General features: G+C 36.2%; 1 protein-coding gene across 1 annotated transcript in view; it reads left to right on the top strand.

Moving 5' to 3' along the window:
* The window catches only part of Kif14 (kinesin family member 14), a 61,175-nt gene that overhangs the window by 25,011 nt on the left and 17,206 nt on the right, over positions 1-18,958 (top strand). The window contains exons 15-20 of the mRNA XM_027945681.2: positions 3-163; positions 2,440-2,587; positions 3,052-3,204; positions 6,180-6,306; positions 16,446-16,539; positions 17,776-17,905. Of these exons, the coding sequence (XP_027801482.2) occupies positions 3-163; positions 2,440-2,587; positions 3,052-3,204; positions 6,180-6,306; positions 16,446-16,539; positions 17,776-17,905 (813 nt within the window). The remainder of the gene's footprint in view (positions 1-2; positions 164-2,439; positions 2,588-3,051; positions 3,205-6,179; positions 6,307-16,445; positions 16,540-17,775; positions 17,906-18,958) is intronic.

Here is an 18,958-nt window from a genome sequence, read left to right on the forward strand (position 1 = left end):
AGGGTGATCGGGTGATTCTTGGTGGAGATCATTATTTTAGATTTAATCATCCTGTTGAAGTCCAGAAAGGGAAAAGACCATTCAGTAGAGATACTTTTATAAGCGAGGGTCTAAAAGACTTTGAATTTGCCAAAAATGAGTTACTTTTGGGACAGAGATCACGGTAAGTATTATTATTGTTGTTGTGAAATATTAAGTATGTGAGAAAGGTCTATAGTGGAGTTAATCACATCATGGTAGTTTCCAGGAGTTAAGTCTTCGATTGCTAATTTTTAGTGATGTACATTTTTTTTTCTCTTGGTACATTCATTTATTCAACGAGCATTTATTAAGAATTATGTGTTTGTCACTGTACCAAGTGCTAGAGATACAAAGAAGAATAGTTGAAACTTATCTCCTGTCCTGCAGGAGTTCATCATCTCATAGGACTTACGGATAGTGGTGCCACAGTCTTGCACTGTGTGATGTGGAAGTTTAGGGGGTGACACCTAGTTTCTACCAAGAGTCAGTGAAGGTTTGTAGGGGATGAGAAGATGTCCCTGGAGCAGAGTCCCAAGAGACTAATAGAAGTTAGCCCCTAAGAAGACTAGGGGAGTGGACATTTATTTTTCTTATCTTTTGCCTCAGTTTTAATTCATGCATTATTGTACTATTTCTGGCTTAAGCTGTGTTCTTGTTAGCTGAACGGTAAGGTATACATAATGAACTGTGGAAGAGTGGACTTTATCTTAAAAGGAGGAGAATTGTTAAAGAATGTTAAGCTTCCATGCAATTCCCCTTCTCCCTCCCTTTCCTTTCCACCTCTCTTCCCTATCTAGAGGTAATTTTCTTCTCATGCTCTTCCTCCCTACCCCATTTTGAGTCACCTCCCTTATATCAGAGAAGACATTCAGCATTTGTTTTTTTGGGATTGGCTAACTTCACTTAGCATAATCCTTTGTTATACAGAATACAAGTATGAAGATGTGAGGGGGAAAAAAAAAGAAGTGGATCATAATAGATTGGGTAGAGAGAAGAGATGGGAGGGGAGGGGAAGGGGGGAATAGAAGGACAGCAGAATAAAATAGACATTATTATTACTGGGGTATATATGTGACTGTATACTCAGAAAAATGAGAAATTATATCCCATCTGATTCAAATGTATGCTATATCAAGATCATTGTACTGTCATGTGTAACTAATTAAAACAAATAAAATAAAATAAAAAATAAAATAAATAATATCACCTTAAAAAAAAAAAAAAGAATGTTAAGCTGATATGAGACACTCATGATTAGAGTCAGTTTTAGAGATCACTCTGATCCACATCTGAAGGGTGGATTAAAGGTAGAGCAAGATTCCAGGCCTCCAGAGCAGTTGAGAGATTCGTGAAGAAAGGTAAGAGAAGTGTGGTTGGGTAGGAGAAACATACAAAGGAGGCAAAATCAACAAGTCTTGTTGACTAAAGGCCAGCAGGAGGAGGAATCAAGGTGACTAGTAGGAGTGGGCGAATGCTGCGTGGTAGTCTTTTAAAAAGCCCAAGCCTACTTTTTACCCTCTTTAGTTTTTTTTTTTTTTCCCCCTTGGTGGTGTCATATATGTAGCTTAAAACTTAGCATTGTAGCCATTTCAAGTATGCAGTCCAGTGGCATTTAGTGCCTTCACATTGTGCAGCCATTACCACCGTCCTTTTCATCAGCCCAAACTGGAGCTATATTCATTAAGCAGTGGCGCCTCACTCTCCTTTCTCCCTACTCGTGGTAACCACTAGCCTTATTTCCTAGTGACATTCTTACTCTTTTTCTATGTGCTACAGTGTTAAAATATTGATTTTATGGGAAGAAAGAAGCTATCTTATTCTGTAATCATTGATTTTTTTTTCTCTTGTATATTGAGAAGTGATATAGCTGATTTAATGTTTTGACTTATCAAAACGTCAGATTATTACAAATGATTGAAAATATATGATACAGTTTCTGCTTTATCAGCTCTGGTATCATGTACTTGCAGTCATTTCAGTATTTTCTTAATCTATGACCCAAACACAAAAAGAAGTTATAGAAATATGAAGTCTTACTTTGCTATATCCATTGTTTAGTCTAACATAAAATACCCTTATTTTCTGTTTATTATAATGCTAACTTATAGTATTTACTGTAATGTTTACTATAACATTTTATATGATTTATTTTCCCTCAGCTTTAGAAAAATGTATTCATTCACATATCAGGCATTTGCTGTAGAAACTAAGTTAAAAATAAGCAAATTTTCATTCTACATATTTCTTGTGTGTAAATAATTCTAGAGACAATGAAAAATTTAAGAACACTGTTGAATGTCAGAAACTTTTACAGTTTAATGTTTGTTCAATGGAAAACATTTTAATATGATCAAGGACTGCTCCGATATATACAGAATTCTTGACAGCGTATTCTGTAAATATTTTACTCCTTTGTAGACTTGAAGCTGAAATAAAAGAGGCACAGTTGAAGGCAAAGGAAGAAATGATGCAGGGAATTCAAATTGCAAAAGAAATGGCTCAGCAAGAGCTTTCTTCTCAAAAAGCTGCATATGAAAGCAAAATACAAGCCCTGGAAACAGAACTGGTAATATGCAGAATTGGGAGTGCACCCAAAGTGATGTGTTGATTGTATAATTGATTGTCCCTCTAAAGGAATTGGGGGAGTATCAGAGATTAGAGAGAGAGCCACAGTGAGGCCAGGCCCTTTTTAGGAAGTAAGTTGGTAGAAAATAATGACTACTGGGGGAAGAAGAAAATGGAGAGGCTTTTGTCCTCTCCACTTGAGATGTGTCTTCTCTCCATGGCTTACTGATAATTTCGCATTCCCAGAAACACATTTTAGAGGAGAGTACTCTAAAAAGTTTGACTAATGACATTTCTTTTTAGTTAGATGAATTAATCTGAATGAAACAAAGTACAGGACTTTCCTAATAGTAATTTCTTTTGCATTGATAAAGGGAAGGACTTTTGTACTTTTGGGAGGTAAAATGTTTTTGAAAAATGCTCTGCACTTTTTCCTCAGTTATTTTTTATTAATGTTCTTTAAAGAGAGAAGAATCTCAAAGGAAGAAAATGCAGGAAATAAATAACCAAAAGGCTAATCACAAAATTGAAGAATTAGAAAAGGCAAAGCAACATCTTGAACAGGAAGTATATGTCAACAAAAAGCGATTAGAAATGGAGACTTTGGCTACGAAGCAGGTAATTTCATTTTAAGTTTGCTGTATTCTGAAGGGAAGTTGAATTTTCTTCCTTCCTTCCTTCCTTCCTCTTTCTCTTTCTCTTTCTCTCTCTCTTTTTTTTTTTTAAAGAGTGTTTGATTTGAATATGAAACCACAAGAATGGGGTCCTAAGTTTATACTCCATGTATGCATAATATGTCAAAATACACTCCACTGTTATGTATTTCTAAACAGGACAAATTAAAAAAAAAAAAAGTGTTTGATATCTTAATAGGCCAGAGACAAGTCCACGTCCCTAAGTGAGAAACGGCTCCTCTTGCCTCACGCTCACACATTATCACACAGGTGTTTGGCGGAGAGCATTCTTATTTCCAGCTAGTTCCATCCCAGTTTTCTCTGTATACATCTACATCTGTCCTGTCATCAATCATGCCAGATAATGTAAAGTACAATCATAGTTGGGCTCAGTGTATAGTAGGAATGTCAGAATGAAACATTGTCTGCCCTGGAAAGAGCAGCAAGCTGGAATTTCCTAATAAGAACTCACCATAAGGCATTCCATACACCAGACTTGCCAGCTTAGGCATTTACTTCTATCATATCATCAAGGACAGAAGAAACTTTTCTAGGACTGAAGGATAAAATAAAAATATTACTGTTAATGTCTTTTGTCAATTTACTGACAATATTTTTTGCCAGTTTTTATATTAGTGGTTCTTAAAGTGCAGTTCCATTATCAGCATCATCTGCAGATCCGTGAGAAATGTAAGGTTTTAGGTCCCACTCCAGAACCACGAGTCAGAAACACAGGGGTCAGAGACCGGAATTTGTTTTAGCAAGGTCTGCAGGAGATTCTGATGAATACTGAAATTTGAGACCAGCTGTTTTAATCTTTACTTTGGTTCCTTATATCTTAAGGTTTTATTCTGAAATGGCAATTTTATTTCTCTTTCTTCCATGTTTGTGGAATGGAGATTGGAGTAGGGTTGGAAGAAAATACTCCTAGTAATTCCAAAGAAATGTCGGTACAGAAATAACACTACTCGACAGCTCAGGACACTAGTAGCTAGTGAGCCACACTGGAGAGTTTGGAGAAAAACATACCAATGCTTAAGTCTTTTTTTTTAATTTAATTAATTTCTTTTATTTATATATGACAGTGGAATGCATTACAATTCTTATTATACAAATAGAGCACAATTTTTCATATCTCTGGTTGTATACAAAGTATATTCACATCAGTTCATGTCTTTATACATGTACTTTGGATTACAATGACCATCACATTTCACCATCATTTCTAATCCCATATCCTCTCCTTTCCCCTCCCACCCTTCTGCCCTATCTAAAGTTTGTCTATTCCTCCCATGCTCCCTCACCCTACCCCACTATGAATCAGCCTCCTTACATCAGAGAAAACATTCGGCATTTGCTTTTTTTGGGATTGGCTAACTTTACTTAGCATTATCTTCTCTAACTCCATCCATTTACCTGCAAATGCTGTGATTTTATTCTCTTTTAGTGCTGAGTAATATTCCATTGTGTATATATGGCACATTTTCTTTATTTATTCATCTACTGAAGGGCATCTAGGTTGGTTCCACATTTTAGCTGTTGTGAATTGTGCTGCTGTAAACATTAATGTGGCTGTAGTAGTATGCTCTTTTTAAGTCCTTTGGGTATAGACCCAAGGAGAAGGGATAGCTAGATCAAATGGTGGTTTTATTCCCAATTTTCCAAGAAATCTCCATACTGCTTTCCATATTGGCTGCACCAATTTGCAGCCCCACCAGCAGTGTATGAGTGTACTTTCCCCCCCACATCCTTGCTAACACTTATTGTTGTTTGTATTCTTAATAGCTGCCATTCTGACTGGAGTGAGATGAAGTAGAGTAGTTTTGATTTGCATTTCTCTAATTGCTAGTGATGATGAACATTTTTTCATAAATTTGTTGATTGATTGTATATCATCTTCTTAGAAGTGTCTGTTCAGGTCCTTGGCCCATTTATTAATTGGGTTATTTGTTTTTTTGGTGCTTAGCTTTTTGAGTTCTTAATATACCCTGGAGATTAGTGCTCTATCTGATGTGTAAGGGGTACCACTGCTTAAATCTTGAAAAACAATTATTTGGAGGCTATTTGTGAATTTTAAAAAAAAATTTTTTATTCATTCAACAAATTTTCTTGAATGTGCCTTTTTTTCAGCACTCTTTTTTTTCTCTAAAGGTTATTTACTTCCTATAAGTGGAAAGAAAAAGATTAATTTGTGCCACTAAAAATTCCTAATGATTTTGTGATGAAAAAAATCATATTATTAAGAAATTTTATAAGTCATTAAAAAAAACCCTTTTCTGTTTTTTTTTTTTTTTTAGAATATGAAGAGGAGATCCAAAAAGACAATATTTATTTATTTATTTTTTAATTTTTTATTGTGGGTTGTTCAAAACATTACAAATTTCTTGACATATCATATTCCACACTTTGATTCAAGTGGGTTGTGAACTCCCACCTTCACCCCATACACAGATTGCAGAATCACATCAGTTACACATCCATTGATTTACAAATTGCCATACTAGTGTCTGTTGTGCTCCGCTGCCTTTCCCATCCTCCACCCTCCCCCCTCCCCACCTCTCCCCTCCCCTCCCCTCCTCTCTCTCTACCCCCTCCACTGTATAACCCTGAGGGTCTCCTTCCATTACCATGCAATTTCCCTTCTCTCTCCCTTTCCCTTTTCTGTTTTAATAAGACATACTAACCATGAAATGAATACTATCATGAGGTTTAATTTTATTGTGCTACCATTATTCATCTATTTTTTAAAAATAGATTTTATTGTATACATAAGGTATTTAACATGATGTTATAGGATACATCTAAATGATAAAATGGTTACTGTAGAGAAGCTAATTAACATATTTATCATTTCAATCTGATTTTATAATTTCTCTGCCTATCTTCATGTGTGGGTCTGTATGAATGAATATCAATTAGGCTTTAGAAGACCACAGCATCCGCCATGCAAGAATTCTGGAAGCTTTGGAAAAGGAAAAGGAAAAAATTGCTAAAGAAGTACAAATTCTACAGCAGAATCGGAGTAATAAGGATAAAACTTTTACAAGTGAGTATGTGTTGATTTTAGCAGACATTTTCTAAAGTTATATATGTTATTACATATAATGACTAAATGTTGGTTGCCTCTTTTTTTTTCTTTCTTTTTTTATGGTACTATGGATTGAACCCAGGGGTGCTCTACCACTTAAGCTAAATCCTTAGCTCATTTTTTATTTTATTTTTTTATTTTGAGACAGGATCTTGTTAAGTTGCTGGGCTGCCCTTAGATTTGTGATCTTCCTGCCTTGGCCTCTTGAGTCACTGGTATTACTGATGTGCACAACCACACCCAGCTGTTGGTTGCCTTTATATAGTAAAAGTGTTTTATTCTAGATGTTGCCACTCTTCCAAGCTTCAATAAATTTGTATGAATTTTTTTTAGAATATTCAATTTTTAGATTACTTAATTATATGAGTTCAATATATGGAATATGTTCCCCCCCAACAAAAAAATTATATTTTGAAATTCTAATTCCCAATATGGTGGTATTGGGAGGTACAGCCTTGGTAGGTGTCATGAGAGCCCTGTCCTTATGAATGAAATTGATGCCTGTCCTTATGAATGAAATTGATGCCCTTATAAAAGAAATCCTAGAAAAACTCCTCATCCCTTCTACCAACCAAAGATGTGACAAGAACATGATGGCAGTCTTCAACTCAAAGGAAGGCTCTTACCAGAACCCAGCCATGCTAGCTAGCACTCTGATCTTGGACTTCCAGCTTCCAAAACTGTGAGAAATAAATTTCTGTGGTTTATATGCCACTCAGGCTATGATAATTTGTTAAAGAAGATCAAATAAAATAATAAGCAAATGGTAAACAAAATTCCAAGTATTGTTTAATGTACAACATAATTTTTAAAATATATATTATTATAACCCTAAATCTTTATTTTATATCTAGTTGTACTAATCCTGGGCATTTTGTTTACTTAGAGATTTTTTTTTTCTAGCTTTACTGAGGTATAATTAAAAAAAATACATATATTTAAGGTATACAATATGTTTATATACATTATGAAATGATTAGCATAATTAAACTAATTAGCATAGTTAATAGTATTCAAATAATTGCCATTGTTCTTTTTTTTTTTTTGTCTGAATATGTCACAATGAACTTCATTATATATATGATTATAATGCACTAATAAAATCATAATAAAAAGTTGTCATTATTATAGAAATTTCTATTGGACAGTTCTATTCTTGAGTTTATAGTATGAATCTTTACATCACATGGATTCTGAAAATGAAATTATATTAAATTTTTTTTTTCATATTTTTTTTTATTGGTTGTTCAAAACGTTACAAAGCTCTTGACATATCATATTTCATACATTAGATTCAAGTGGGTTATGAACTCCCATTTTTACCCCAAATACAGATTGCACAATCACATCGGTTACACATCCACATTTTTACATAACGCCCTATTAGTAACTGTTGTATTCTGCTACCTTTCCTATCCTCTACTATCCCCCTCCCCTCTCCTCCCATCTTCTCTCTATACCCCATCTACTGTTATTCATTTCTCTCTTTGTTTATTTTCCCATTCCCCTCACAACCTCTTATATGTAATTTTGTATAACAATGAGGGTCTCCCTCCATTTCCATGCAATTTCCCTTTTCACTCCCTTTCCCTCCCACCTCATGTCTCTGTTTAATGTTAATCTTTTCTTCCTGTTCTTCCTCCCTGCTCTGTTCTTAGTTGCTCTCGTTATATCAAAGGAGACATTTGATATTTGTTTTTTTAAGGATTGGCTAGCTTCACTAAGCATAATCTGCTCTAGTGCCATCCATTTCCCTGCAAATTCCATGATTTTGTCATTTTTTAGTGCTGCGTAATACTCCATGGTGTATAAATGCCACATTTTTTTTATCCATTCATCTATTGAAGGGCATCTGGGTTGGTTCCACAGTCTAGCTATTGTGAATTGTGCTGCTATGAACATCGATGTGGCAGTATCCCTGTAGTACGCTCTTTTAAGGTCTTCAGGGAATAGTCCGAGAAGGGCAATAGCTGGGTCAAATGGTGGTTCCATTCCCAGCTTTCCCAGGAATCTCCATACTGCTTTCCAAATTGGCCGCACCAGTTTGCAGTCCCACCAGCAATGTACAAGAGTACCCTTTTCCCCACATCCTTGCCAGCACTTGTTGTTGTTTGACTTCATAATGGCTGCCAATCTTACTGGAGTGAGATGGTATCTTAGGGTGGTTTTGATTTGCATTTCTCTGACTGCTAGAGATGGTGAGCATTTTTTCATGTACTTGTTGATTGATTGTATGTCCTCCTCTGAGAAGTGTCTGTTCAGGTCCTTGGCCCATTTGTTGATTGGGTTATTTGTTATCTTATTGTTTAATTTTTTGAGTTCTTTGTATACTCTGGATATTAGGGCTCTATCTGAAGTGTGAGGAGTAAAGATTTGTTCCCATGATGTAGGCTCCCTATTTACCTCTCTTATTGTTTCTCTTGCTGAGAAAAAACTTTTTAGTTTAAGTAAGTCCCATTTGTTGATTCTTGTTATTAGCTCTTGTGCTATGGGTGTCCTATTAAGGAATTTGGAGCCTGACCCCACAATATGTAGATCGGAGCCAACTTTTCCTTCTATCAGACGCAGAGTCTCTGATTTGATATCAAGGTCCTTGATCCATTTTGAGTTAACTTTTGTGCATGGCGAGAGGAGGGGATTCAGTTTCATTTTGTTGCATATGGATTTCCAGTTTTCCCAGCACCATTTGTTGAAGATGCTATCCTTCCTCCATTGCATGCTTTTAGCCCCTTTATCAAATATAAGATAGTTGTAACTTTGTGGATTGGTCTCTGTGTCCTCTATTCTGTACCATTGGTCCACCCTCCTGTTTTGGTACCAGTACCATGCTGTTTTTGTTACTATTGCTCTGTAATATAGTTTGAAATCTGGTATTGCTATACCACCTGATTCACACTTCCTGCTTAGAATTGCTTTTGCTATTCTGGGTGTTTTATTTTTCCATATGAATTTCATGATTGCTTTATCTATTTCTACAAGAAATGCCGTTGGGATTTTGATTGGCATTGCATTAAACCTATAGAGAACTTTTGATAATATCGCCATTTTGATGATGTTAGTTCTGCCTATCCACGAGCAGGGTATATTTTTCCATCTTCTAAGATCTTCTTCTACTTCTCTTTTTAGGGTTCTGTAGTTTTCATTGTATAAATCTTTCACCTCTTTTGTTAGGTTGATTCCCAAGTATTTTATTTTTTTTTGAGGATATTGTGAATGGAGTGTTTTTCCTCATTTCCGTTTCAGAAGTTTTGTCACTGATATACAGAAATACCTTTGATTTATGTGTGTTGATTTTATATCCTGCCACTTTGCTGAATTCATTTATTAGTTCTAGTAGTTTTTTTGTAGACCCTTTTGGGTCTTCTAGGTATAGAATCATGTCGCTCGCAAATAGTGATAATTTAAGTTCTTCTTTTGCTATTTTTATGCCTTTAATTTCTTTCGTCTGTCTAATTGCTCTGGCCAGTGTTTCGAGAACTATATTGAATAGAAGTGGTGATAGAGGGCATCCCTGTCTTGTTCCAGATTTTAGAGGGAATGCCTTCAATTTTTCTCCATTCAGAATGATGCTAGCCTGAGGCTTAGCATAGATAGCTTTTACAATGTTGAGGTAAGTTCCTGTTATCCCTAGTTTTTCTAATGTTTTGAACATAAAGGGATGCTGTACTTTGTTGAATGCTTTTTCTGCATCTATCGAGATGATCATATGGTTCTTATCTTTAAGTCTATTGATGTGGTGAATAACATTTATTGATTTCTGTATATTGAACCAGCCTTGCATCTCAGGGATGAATCCTACTTGATCATGGTGCACAATTTTTTTGATGTGCCTTTGTATCCGATTTGCCAGAATTTTATTGAGGATTTTTGCATCTAGGTTCATCAGAGATATTGGTCTGTAGTTTTCTTTCTTTGAGGTGTCTTTGTCTGGTTTCAGAATCAGGGTGATGTTGGCCTCATAGAATGAATTTGGCAGAGCTCCCTCTTTTTCTATTTCCTGAAATAGCTTGAAAAGTATTGGTATGAATTCTTCCTTAAAGGTTTTGTAAAACTCCGCTGTATACCCATCCGGTCCTGGGCTTTTCTTGGTTGGTAGTCTTTTGATGGCTTCTTCTATTTCATCCATTGATATTGGTCTGTTTAAGTTGTGAGTATCCTCCTGACTCAGTCTGGGCAAATCATATGACTTAAGGAATTTATCGATGTCTTCACTATCTTCTATTTTATTGGAATATAGGTTTTCAAAATAATTTCTAATTGTCTTCTGTATTTCTGTAGCATCTGTTGTGATATTGCCTTTTTCATCCCGTATGTTAGTAATTTGAGTTCTCTCTCTTCTTCTCTTCGTTAGCCTGGCTAAGGGTCTGTCGATCTTATTTATCTTTTCAAAGAACCAACTTTTAGTTTTGTTAATTTTTTCAATAGTTTCTTTTGTTTCAATTTCGTTGATTTCCGCTCTGATTTTAATTATTTCTTGCCTTCTGCTACATTTGCTGTTGTTCTGCTCTTCCTTTTCTAGGGCTTTGAGATGAAATGTGAGCTCATTTATTTGTTGGTTTTTCCTTTTTTTGAGGAATGACCTCCAGGAGATGAATTTCCCTCTTAAAACTCCTTTCATTGTGTCCCATAGATTCCGATATGTTGTGTCTGTATTTTCATTTATCTCTAAGAATTTTTTGATTTCCTCCTTTATGTCTTCTGTAACCCATTGATCATTCAGTAACATATTGTTCATTTTCCATGTGATGTAGGATTTTTCCTTCCTTCTTTTATCATTGATTTCCAGTTTCATTCCATTATGATCAGATAAAATGCATGGGATTATCTTCACCCCTTTATATTTACTGAGGGTTGCCCTATGGCATAATATATGGTCTATTTTTGAGAAGGATCCATGTGCTGCTGAGAAAAAAGTATATCCACTTGATGATGGTTGATATATTCTATATATGTCAGTTAAGTCTAGGTTATTGATTGTGATATTGATTTCTATAGTTTCTTTATTCAACTTTTGTTTGGAGGATCTGTCCAATGGTGAGAGAGGTGTGTTGAAGTCACCCATAATTATTGTGTTGTGGTCTATTTGATTCTTGAACTTGAGGAGAATTTGTTTTATGATCGTCGCAGCACCATTATTTGGTGCATAAATATTTATAATTGTTATGTCTTGTTGGTGAATGGTTCCTTTTAACAGTATATAATGTCCTTCCTTATCCCTTTTGATTAAATTAGTCTTGAAGTCGATTTTATTCGATATGAGGATGGCCACCCCTGCTTGCTTACGAGGACCGTGTGCGTGGTATATTTTTCCCCAACCTTTCACCTTCAGCCTGTGTATGTCTTTTCCAATCAGATGTGTCTCCTGGAGGCATCATATTGTTGGATTTGTATTTTTAATCCATGTTACCAGCCTATGTCGCTTTATTGGAGAGTTTAAGCCATTAACGTTTAGAGTTACTATTGATATATGGTTTGTACTTCCAGCCATGTTTGATTATTTATCTTCTTTTTTTTTTTAATTTAGTTTGTTTCTCCATGATTAGCTTTCCCCCTGCCCTCTGTCTTTACAGAGGCACTTCCCACTGATGGTTTTGGTTATTGTTTTTCATTTCTTCCTCGTGTAGTGTTTTGCTCAAGATGCTTTGCAATGCTGGTTTTCTGGCTGCAAATTCTTTTAGCTTTTGTTTATCATGAAAGATTTTTATTTCGTTGTCATACCTGAAGCTTAATTTTGCTGGATACAGAATTCTTGGTTGGCATCCATTGTCTTTCAATGTTTGAAATACGTTGTTCCAGGATCTTCTCGCTTTCAGCATCTGTGATGAAAAATCCGTTGTTAACCTTATTGGTTTACCCCTGAATGTAATCTGCCTCCTTTCTCTTGTAGCTTTTAATATTTTCTCTTTGTTCTGTATATTGGATATCTTCATAACAATGTGTCTTGGCGTTGGTCTACTGTGATTTTGTGTGCTCGGTGTCCTGTATGCATCTACAATTTGTATATCCGTTTCCTTTTTTATTTCTTGAAAGTTTTCTGTAATTATTTCATTCAGTAGGTTACTCATTCCCTTGGTTTGAATCTCTAAACCTTCCTCTATCCTGATGACTCGTCAGTTTGGTTTTTTTATGTTATCCCATATCTCTTGGATGTTTTTCTCGTGATTTTTTTACCAGCCTTTCTGAGTTGGCTAGACTCTTTTCAAGATGATATATTTTGTCTTCATTATCTGACGTTCTAGCTTCTAATTGCTCCACTCTGTTAGTGATACTCTCATTTGAGTTTTTAATTTGGTTTATAGTTTCCTTCATTTCTAGAATTATTGTTTGATTTTTTTTTATAATCTCTGTCTCCTGATAAAGATGCTTAACTTCTTCTTTTATCTGTTTATGTAATTCATTTTCAATGTGTTCTTTCACTGTTTGGATTTGCTGTCTCATATCCTCTTTAAGGTTCCATTCCATCTGTCTAAGGTATTCCTTGAGTTCTTTATATGACCATTTTTCTGATGACTCTAGGTCCTCCTGAATATTTAGGCTGTCCTGCATTGTTTGTACTCCTTTTCTTCCTTGCTTTTTCATGCTGCTCATGTTACTTCTTGTTCTGTTTGACTGCTGAGTTACTGTTTACTCTTATAAATTTATTTGATGCTTGGGAGGAAAGATATTAGAAGGGAAGGGAAGAAGTCACTAAAGAGAATGAGAGTAAGCAGGTAGAATTCAAGGAAGGGGGAATAAGAAAAATGAAAAGACAAGAAAAAAATAGAAAAAAAAATTTTTTTTAAAATAATAATAATAATAAAAAAATGAAAATTAAAATTAAAAAAATAATAATAAAATAAAAAATTTAAAAAACAACAACAAAAAATGAAAATGAAAAAAAAAACCCAAATTAAAAGAAAATTAATAAATGCAGTCTTAGAGTTTGATTAACTTCTCTTCCAGTTGGTGGAGCTGTGCCCACTGGGCCAAGCTTCTCCTCTCAATAGGCGGGAACCAATCACTGTGCAGCAGCTCTTCCTCCCAGACTGGGAGGGTCTCCAATCCTGAGTGCCTAGGGCCTTCTCTTGTTTCTAGTCACTTCCCCACTTTTCCTCAAGCCAGGCCCCGCTCACCTGTGACGCTCACCACAATACTGGCTACACGCCAGGTCTGCTGCTCCTGGAAGCCCTGTTTTCATGAACGCCTGGGCACACTCTCCCTGTTTGCCATTCCCTCAGACCCTAAGTTTGTAGAGCTTGGGGCTGAGAACCCCCAGCAAATTTGCTTGCCCTCCGGTAGCCACGCCCCCGGTAGCTGGTGCAAGAGACCTCAGTTGTCAGCACTGGTGGGAGTGGTAGCCGGGAGTTCCACGCTGCGAGTCCCGCGCCACTCCTGATTCCCTCGGTCTGGCTATTGTGCTCATGGGAGAGCTGGGAGGGGCCCTTAAGGTTTCCCCGCTGTGTGGAGAGGGATGGCTAGGGGATTACACACCTGTCGCTGCTGGTTTCAATGAAGTTATCTCCTCCGCCGCGTTCTGGTGACATCAGTTCTCTGCCATAGTGGTATCCCATGCAAATGGTGACAGTTCGTTCCCTTTGCCGGGTGACCAGTGCAACGGGTGGGTCCTGACTGTCTCTCCCAAGCCCAGTTTCAATCCTGTGGCCACTGCCTATGAGGGCTCTGTTGGCTTTTACCTCCGTAAGTTCAGAAGGGCCGACCAGTTGTTTTAGCGGGATCGTTAGTGCTGAGTCACAGCAGTTTGGCTGCGAGAAGCAGGCGAACGGGAGCTTGAATGCAGCCGATCTGGGCTCGGTGTGTGTTCTGAGAGGCCCAGACTGTTCGCCCCAGATCCACGTCAGCTCAGCATTGCCTAGTGATCCTGAGCAAACAGCATTTAGACAGTTTACGACTCCCTATGCCCGCGCAGCTGAAGAGGTCAGAGACTTGATCTCTCCGCGACCATCGCCATGTTGGATCTCCATTGTTCTTCTTGTATGGTGAGAATTATTAAGATTTACCCTCTGGGCAGATTTCAAGAATACAGTATCACAGGGGGTACATTAGATCTCTAGAACTTGTTCAATATACTTACCCAAAGCTTTGCACTTTATGATCAACATCTTCCCATTGCCCCCACCTTATAGCTCCTGGAAACCACTCTTCTCTCTGCTTCTTTGAGTTCAACTTAGAGTCCATATACAAGTGAGATCATGCACTAATTGTCTGTGTCTGGCTTATTTCCCTTAGCGTAATGTTATCCAGAATTTCTTTCCTTTTTTTATTGGCTGAATAATATTCTACAATTACACCACTTTTTCTTTTTTTATTGAGATATAATATATAGGGTATATTATAGTAATTAAATATACATATGTACAATGTGTACTAATCACATCAGGATAAGAAACATTTCCATCTCTTTAAATGGAACTTTGTACTCTTCTAGTCATTTTGAAATATGTCATAGATTGTTTTCACCTGTAATTACCCCATTATGCAATACTGTCCTGAAGAGTACCACATGTAATTCCTCCATTTTGTGCTTTCCTAACTCCTTGCTTTTTTTTGGTACCTGGAATTAAACCCAGGGATGCTTAACCACTAAGCCACATCCACAGCCCTTTTTTATATATTATTTAGAGACAATGTCTTGCCGAGTTGCTTAGGGCCTCACTAAATTGCTGAGGCTGTTCTTGAACTCTTGATCCTCCTGCCTCAGCCTCCTGAGCTGCTGGGGTATAGGCATGTGCCACTGCATTTGACACCTGTACTCAGTTTCGTTTCTTTCTTTTTTTTTAGTTTGTTCTTTTTAGATATACATGACAGTAGAGTATATTTTGACATATTATACATACATGGAGTATAAACTTATTCTAATTAGGATCCCATTCTTGTGGTTAAATGTGATATGAAGTTACATTGGTTGTATATTCATATATGAACATAGGAAAGTTATGTCTGATTCATTCCACTGTCTTTCCTATTCCCAACCCCCACCCTTCCCTTCATTCCCCTTTGTCTAATCCAGTGAACTTCTATTCTTCCCTCTCCACCTCATTGTGTGTTAGCATCCACATATCAGAACATTTGTGTACTCAGTTTCTTCCATCAGCATTTTAGTTTTTTTATGCACAGATCTTCTCTTCCACAGTATTTTATTGTTTTTGATGATATTATAAATGGAACTTTTTCATAATATTTTCAGATAGTTTATTGTTAGTGTATAGAAATGCAGCTGAATTTTGTATAGAGAGGAAACACCAAAGACAAAGTTTTTCTAATATCTTTCAAGGTTTTATTTTTCCTAGCATGGTAGGACATGTCTGTAATCTCAGCAACTTGGGAGGCTGAGGCAGGAGGATTGTGAATTGGAAGCTAGCCTGAGCAACTTAGTGAGACCCTGTCTGAAAATAAAAAATGAGGGCTGGGATGTATGTAACTCAGTGGTAAAGTGCCCTTAATTTTTTGTTCATTTTTTTCCTAATTTCTTTAAAGTATCAGGTACAGTATAACACAGCCTTACTTTTATAGAGCCACATCCCTTTATTTTGCAAAAATACATACACACATACACATTTATATTTGTAGGAATAACATTTTAAAAAAATAAAAAAGGAAAATAATTTACCTACAATTCCATTTTCCTAATTTACATTTAGGTCTTTTCCACTCTATATCAACTTCAGTTTTCAGTCCTTCCACAGATGAGAGACCTTATTTTATATGAAGAATTATTTTTCAGTACTGGGGTTTGAACCCAGGGCCTCACACAGATTAAACAAATGCTCTACTCTCAAGCTATGTCCCACCACTTTTTATTTTATTTTATTTTAAGATAGGATCTCATTGAGTTGCTGAGGCTGACTTAAAGTTTGCCATCCTCCTGCCTCAGCCTCTAGTAGCTGGAATTAAAAGCTTGCACCACCATGTCCTAGAAGAATATTTGATTTTGACAATGAGAGTTAAAGGAAAATTACTCAAATTCTTATCCTTCTGCAATACAGATTTAAAATCATTTATTTAAAATCAATCTTTTGTTTTCTGGAATTGTTCTGCCTAGTGATGTGTGTTAGTCATCATATGTGTATTTTGAATCTTCTTTGTATGCTTTGTATTAGTTCAGCCAAATTGGAGCTCCATGAAGCTTTCAATGATGATTCAGGAAGCCAATGCCATCAGCAACAAAATTAAAAAATATTATGTTTTTGGCAGGTAAGTAGTTAATTATTCTGATTACAAAGCAATTTTTTTAATTTGTTTTTTTCTTTTTTTTGGTACTGGGGATTGAACTCAGGGCACTCAACCACTTAGCCACATCCCCATCCCTAGTTTGTATTTTATTTAGAGACGGGGTCTCACTGAGTTACTTAGCACCTTGCTTTTACTGAGGTTGGCTTTGAACTCACGATCCTCCTGCCTCAGCCTACAAGCCACTGGGATTACAGGTATGCACCACTGTGACCTAGCTAAAGCAGTTCTTTCTTAAACTAATTGATCTACATACAATCTTGTTTTTTAAATTTAGTTTCTCTAAAGTTTATTGTACAGTGTATGTCTAGGGAAGAGCTGGTATTATAATCCTTCATGACACTTTGAGACTCACTTGGGAGTAAAAGTGTTTTTAGCAATTAGTATAGTAGTATATTTATAAGCAGAATAATTTAAATATTTTAGGAATTTACTGATTTTCTTTTGAATTGAAAATTTGTTTACCAGCATTCCCCACCCCTCCCCCATGCTGGGGATCAAATACAGGGTCTTATAATACATATCAGAAGTGATTATTATTATGAGCTGTGGCTGTGGCTCAGTGGTAGCGTACTTGCCTGACATGTATGAGGCACTGAGTTCAATTCTCAGCACCAATATAAATAAATAAAATAAAGGTCTATCAACAACTAAAAAAATTTTTTAAAAAGTGATTAATATTACAATAAAAATGCTAAGGAATGATTTAGTCAATAGATTGAATTTTTATTTATTATTTATGTATTTTACTGGTACTGGTGATTGAACTCAGAGGCACTTAACCACTGAGCCACATCCCCAGCCCTATTTTGTATTTTATTTAGAGACAGTGTCTCATTGAGTTGCTTAGTGCCTTGCTAAGTGGCTGTGGCCTCCCAAGCTGCTGGGATTATAGGGGTGCACCACCGTGCCTGGCTGAATATTTATTTTTAATTTTGCTACTAGGGATTGAACCCAGGAACCCTCTACCACTGATCTATATCCCCAACCCTTTTTATTTTTTATTTTGAGACAGGGTCTTGGTAAGTTTCCCAGGCTCTCCAGGAACTTGCCATCCCCCTGCTTCAGCCTCCTGAGTCATTGGGATAATACCCCCATGTCTAACTGATAGACTGAATTTTTATGGGTTTTTCTACTCCAGAAACTTCATATGAATGGGTGTGTATGCTTTAGGATACATTTCAAAAATTTTTCTTTCAGACATGATGCATCAGATAACGGTAGTTGTGAAACTTCTATTCGGGTTCGTAACCTACAACTTGGGATCTCAACTTTCTGGAGTCTGGAAAAGTTTGAATCTAAACTTGCAGCAATGAAAGAACTTTATGAGGTATGGAATATTGTTAAACTCTCTATAAACATTTCAAAACAAAAGTATAAAAGTAACATATTCTTGGCAAAGAATTTGAAAAATAAAACAAAAGGTAATCCATCAATTACCCAAACCAACCAACACTAACAATTTTGTACTTTATTTTTGCATGTAAGTGGCATTTTGTTGGTTTATTTTAGCATGGTTATAAGTGGTAGAGAATTTTAGTGCCGATTTATTGAGTTATAATTGTATATTTTTAAAATTTTGCATGTAAACTGGAGGAAGAGATTTGATAGACAACTTACATTGTTTGAAATTATTTTCCTATGCCTGATAATGTGCATTTTTACATATTTACATTTTTCTGTTGCCGCATTTGGGTGTTTCCACTTATTTTCTGTTTTTAAAAAATATTTTTTTAGTTGTAGATGGACACAATACCTTTATTTCATCTATTCATTTGTATATGGTGCTGAGGATCCAACTTAGTGCCTCACATGTGCCAGGCAAGGGCTCTACCACTGAGCCACACCTACAGCCCTTGTGCTTTTAATAGTCACAACTAAGAATATTTCTACATCAATTCCTTGCCTTCTGTTTTTCAAAATGGTACCAAGATATTAATTTTTTATTACACTTTGATGTTCATTGACAAAAGTGCTTTCCAGAAATGTTGCCACTTACCAATTACCAGTTTGCTTCAATTTGTATTTTAATAACTAGTGAATCTAGCTGTGCATGTTGGCATACACCTGTAATCCCAGTGGCTCCAGCAGCTCGGGAGGCTGAGGAAGGAGGATCACGAGTTCAAAGCCAGCCTCAGCAGAAGCCAGGCACTAAGCAACTCAGTGAGACCCTGTCTCAGTGATTGAGTGCCCCTGAATTCAATCCCTGATACCCTATTAAATAAATAAATACCCCCCAGAAAACCTGAAAAGATGACTCAGAAGAGAATGATAAACCAACCTTAATATGAAATCAGCTATAAAAACCATGAGTGAAATATTAGTAATATTAGGAAATCAAACTCAAAATGATATTTAATACTTACTCCAAGTAGAGTTTATT

This window comes from Marmota flaviventris, chromosome 12 (genome assembly GCF_047511675.1).
Source record: "Marmota flaviventris isolate mMarFla1 chromosome 12, mMarFla1.hap1, whole genome shotgun sequence".
NCBI lineage: Eukaryota > Metazoa > Chordata > Mammalia > Rodentia > Sciuridae > Marmota > Marmota flaviventris.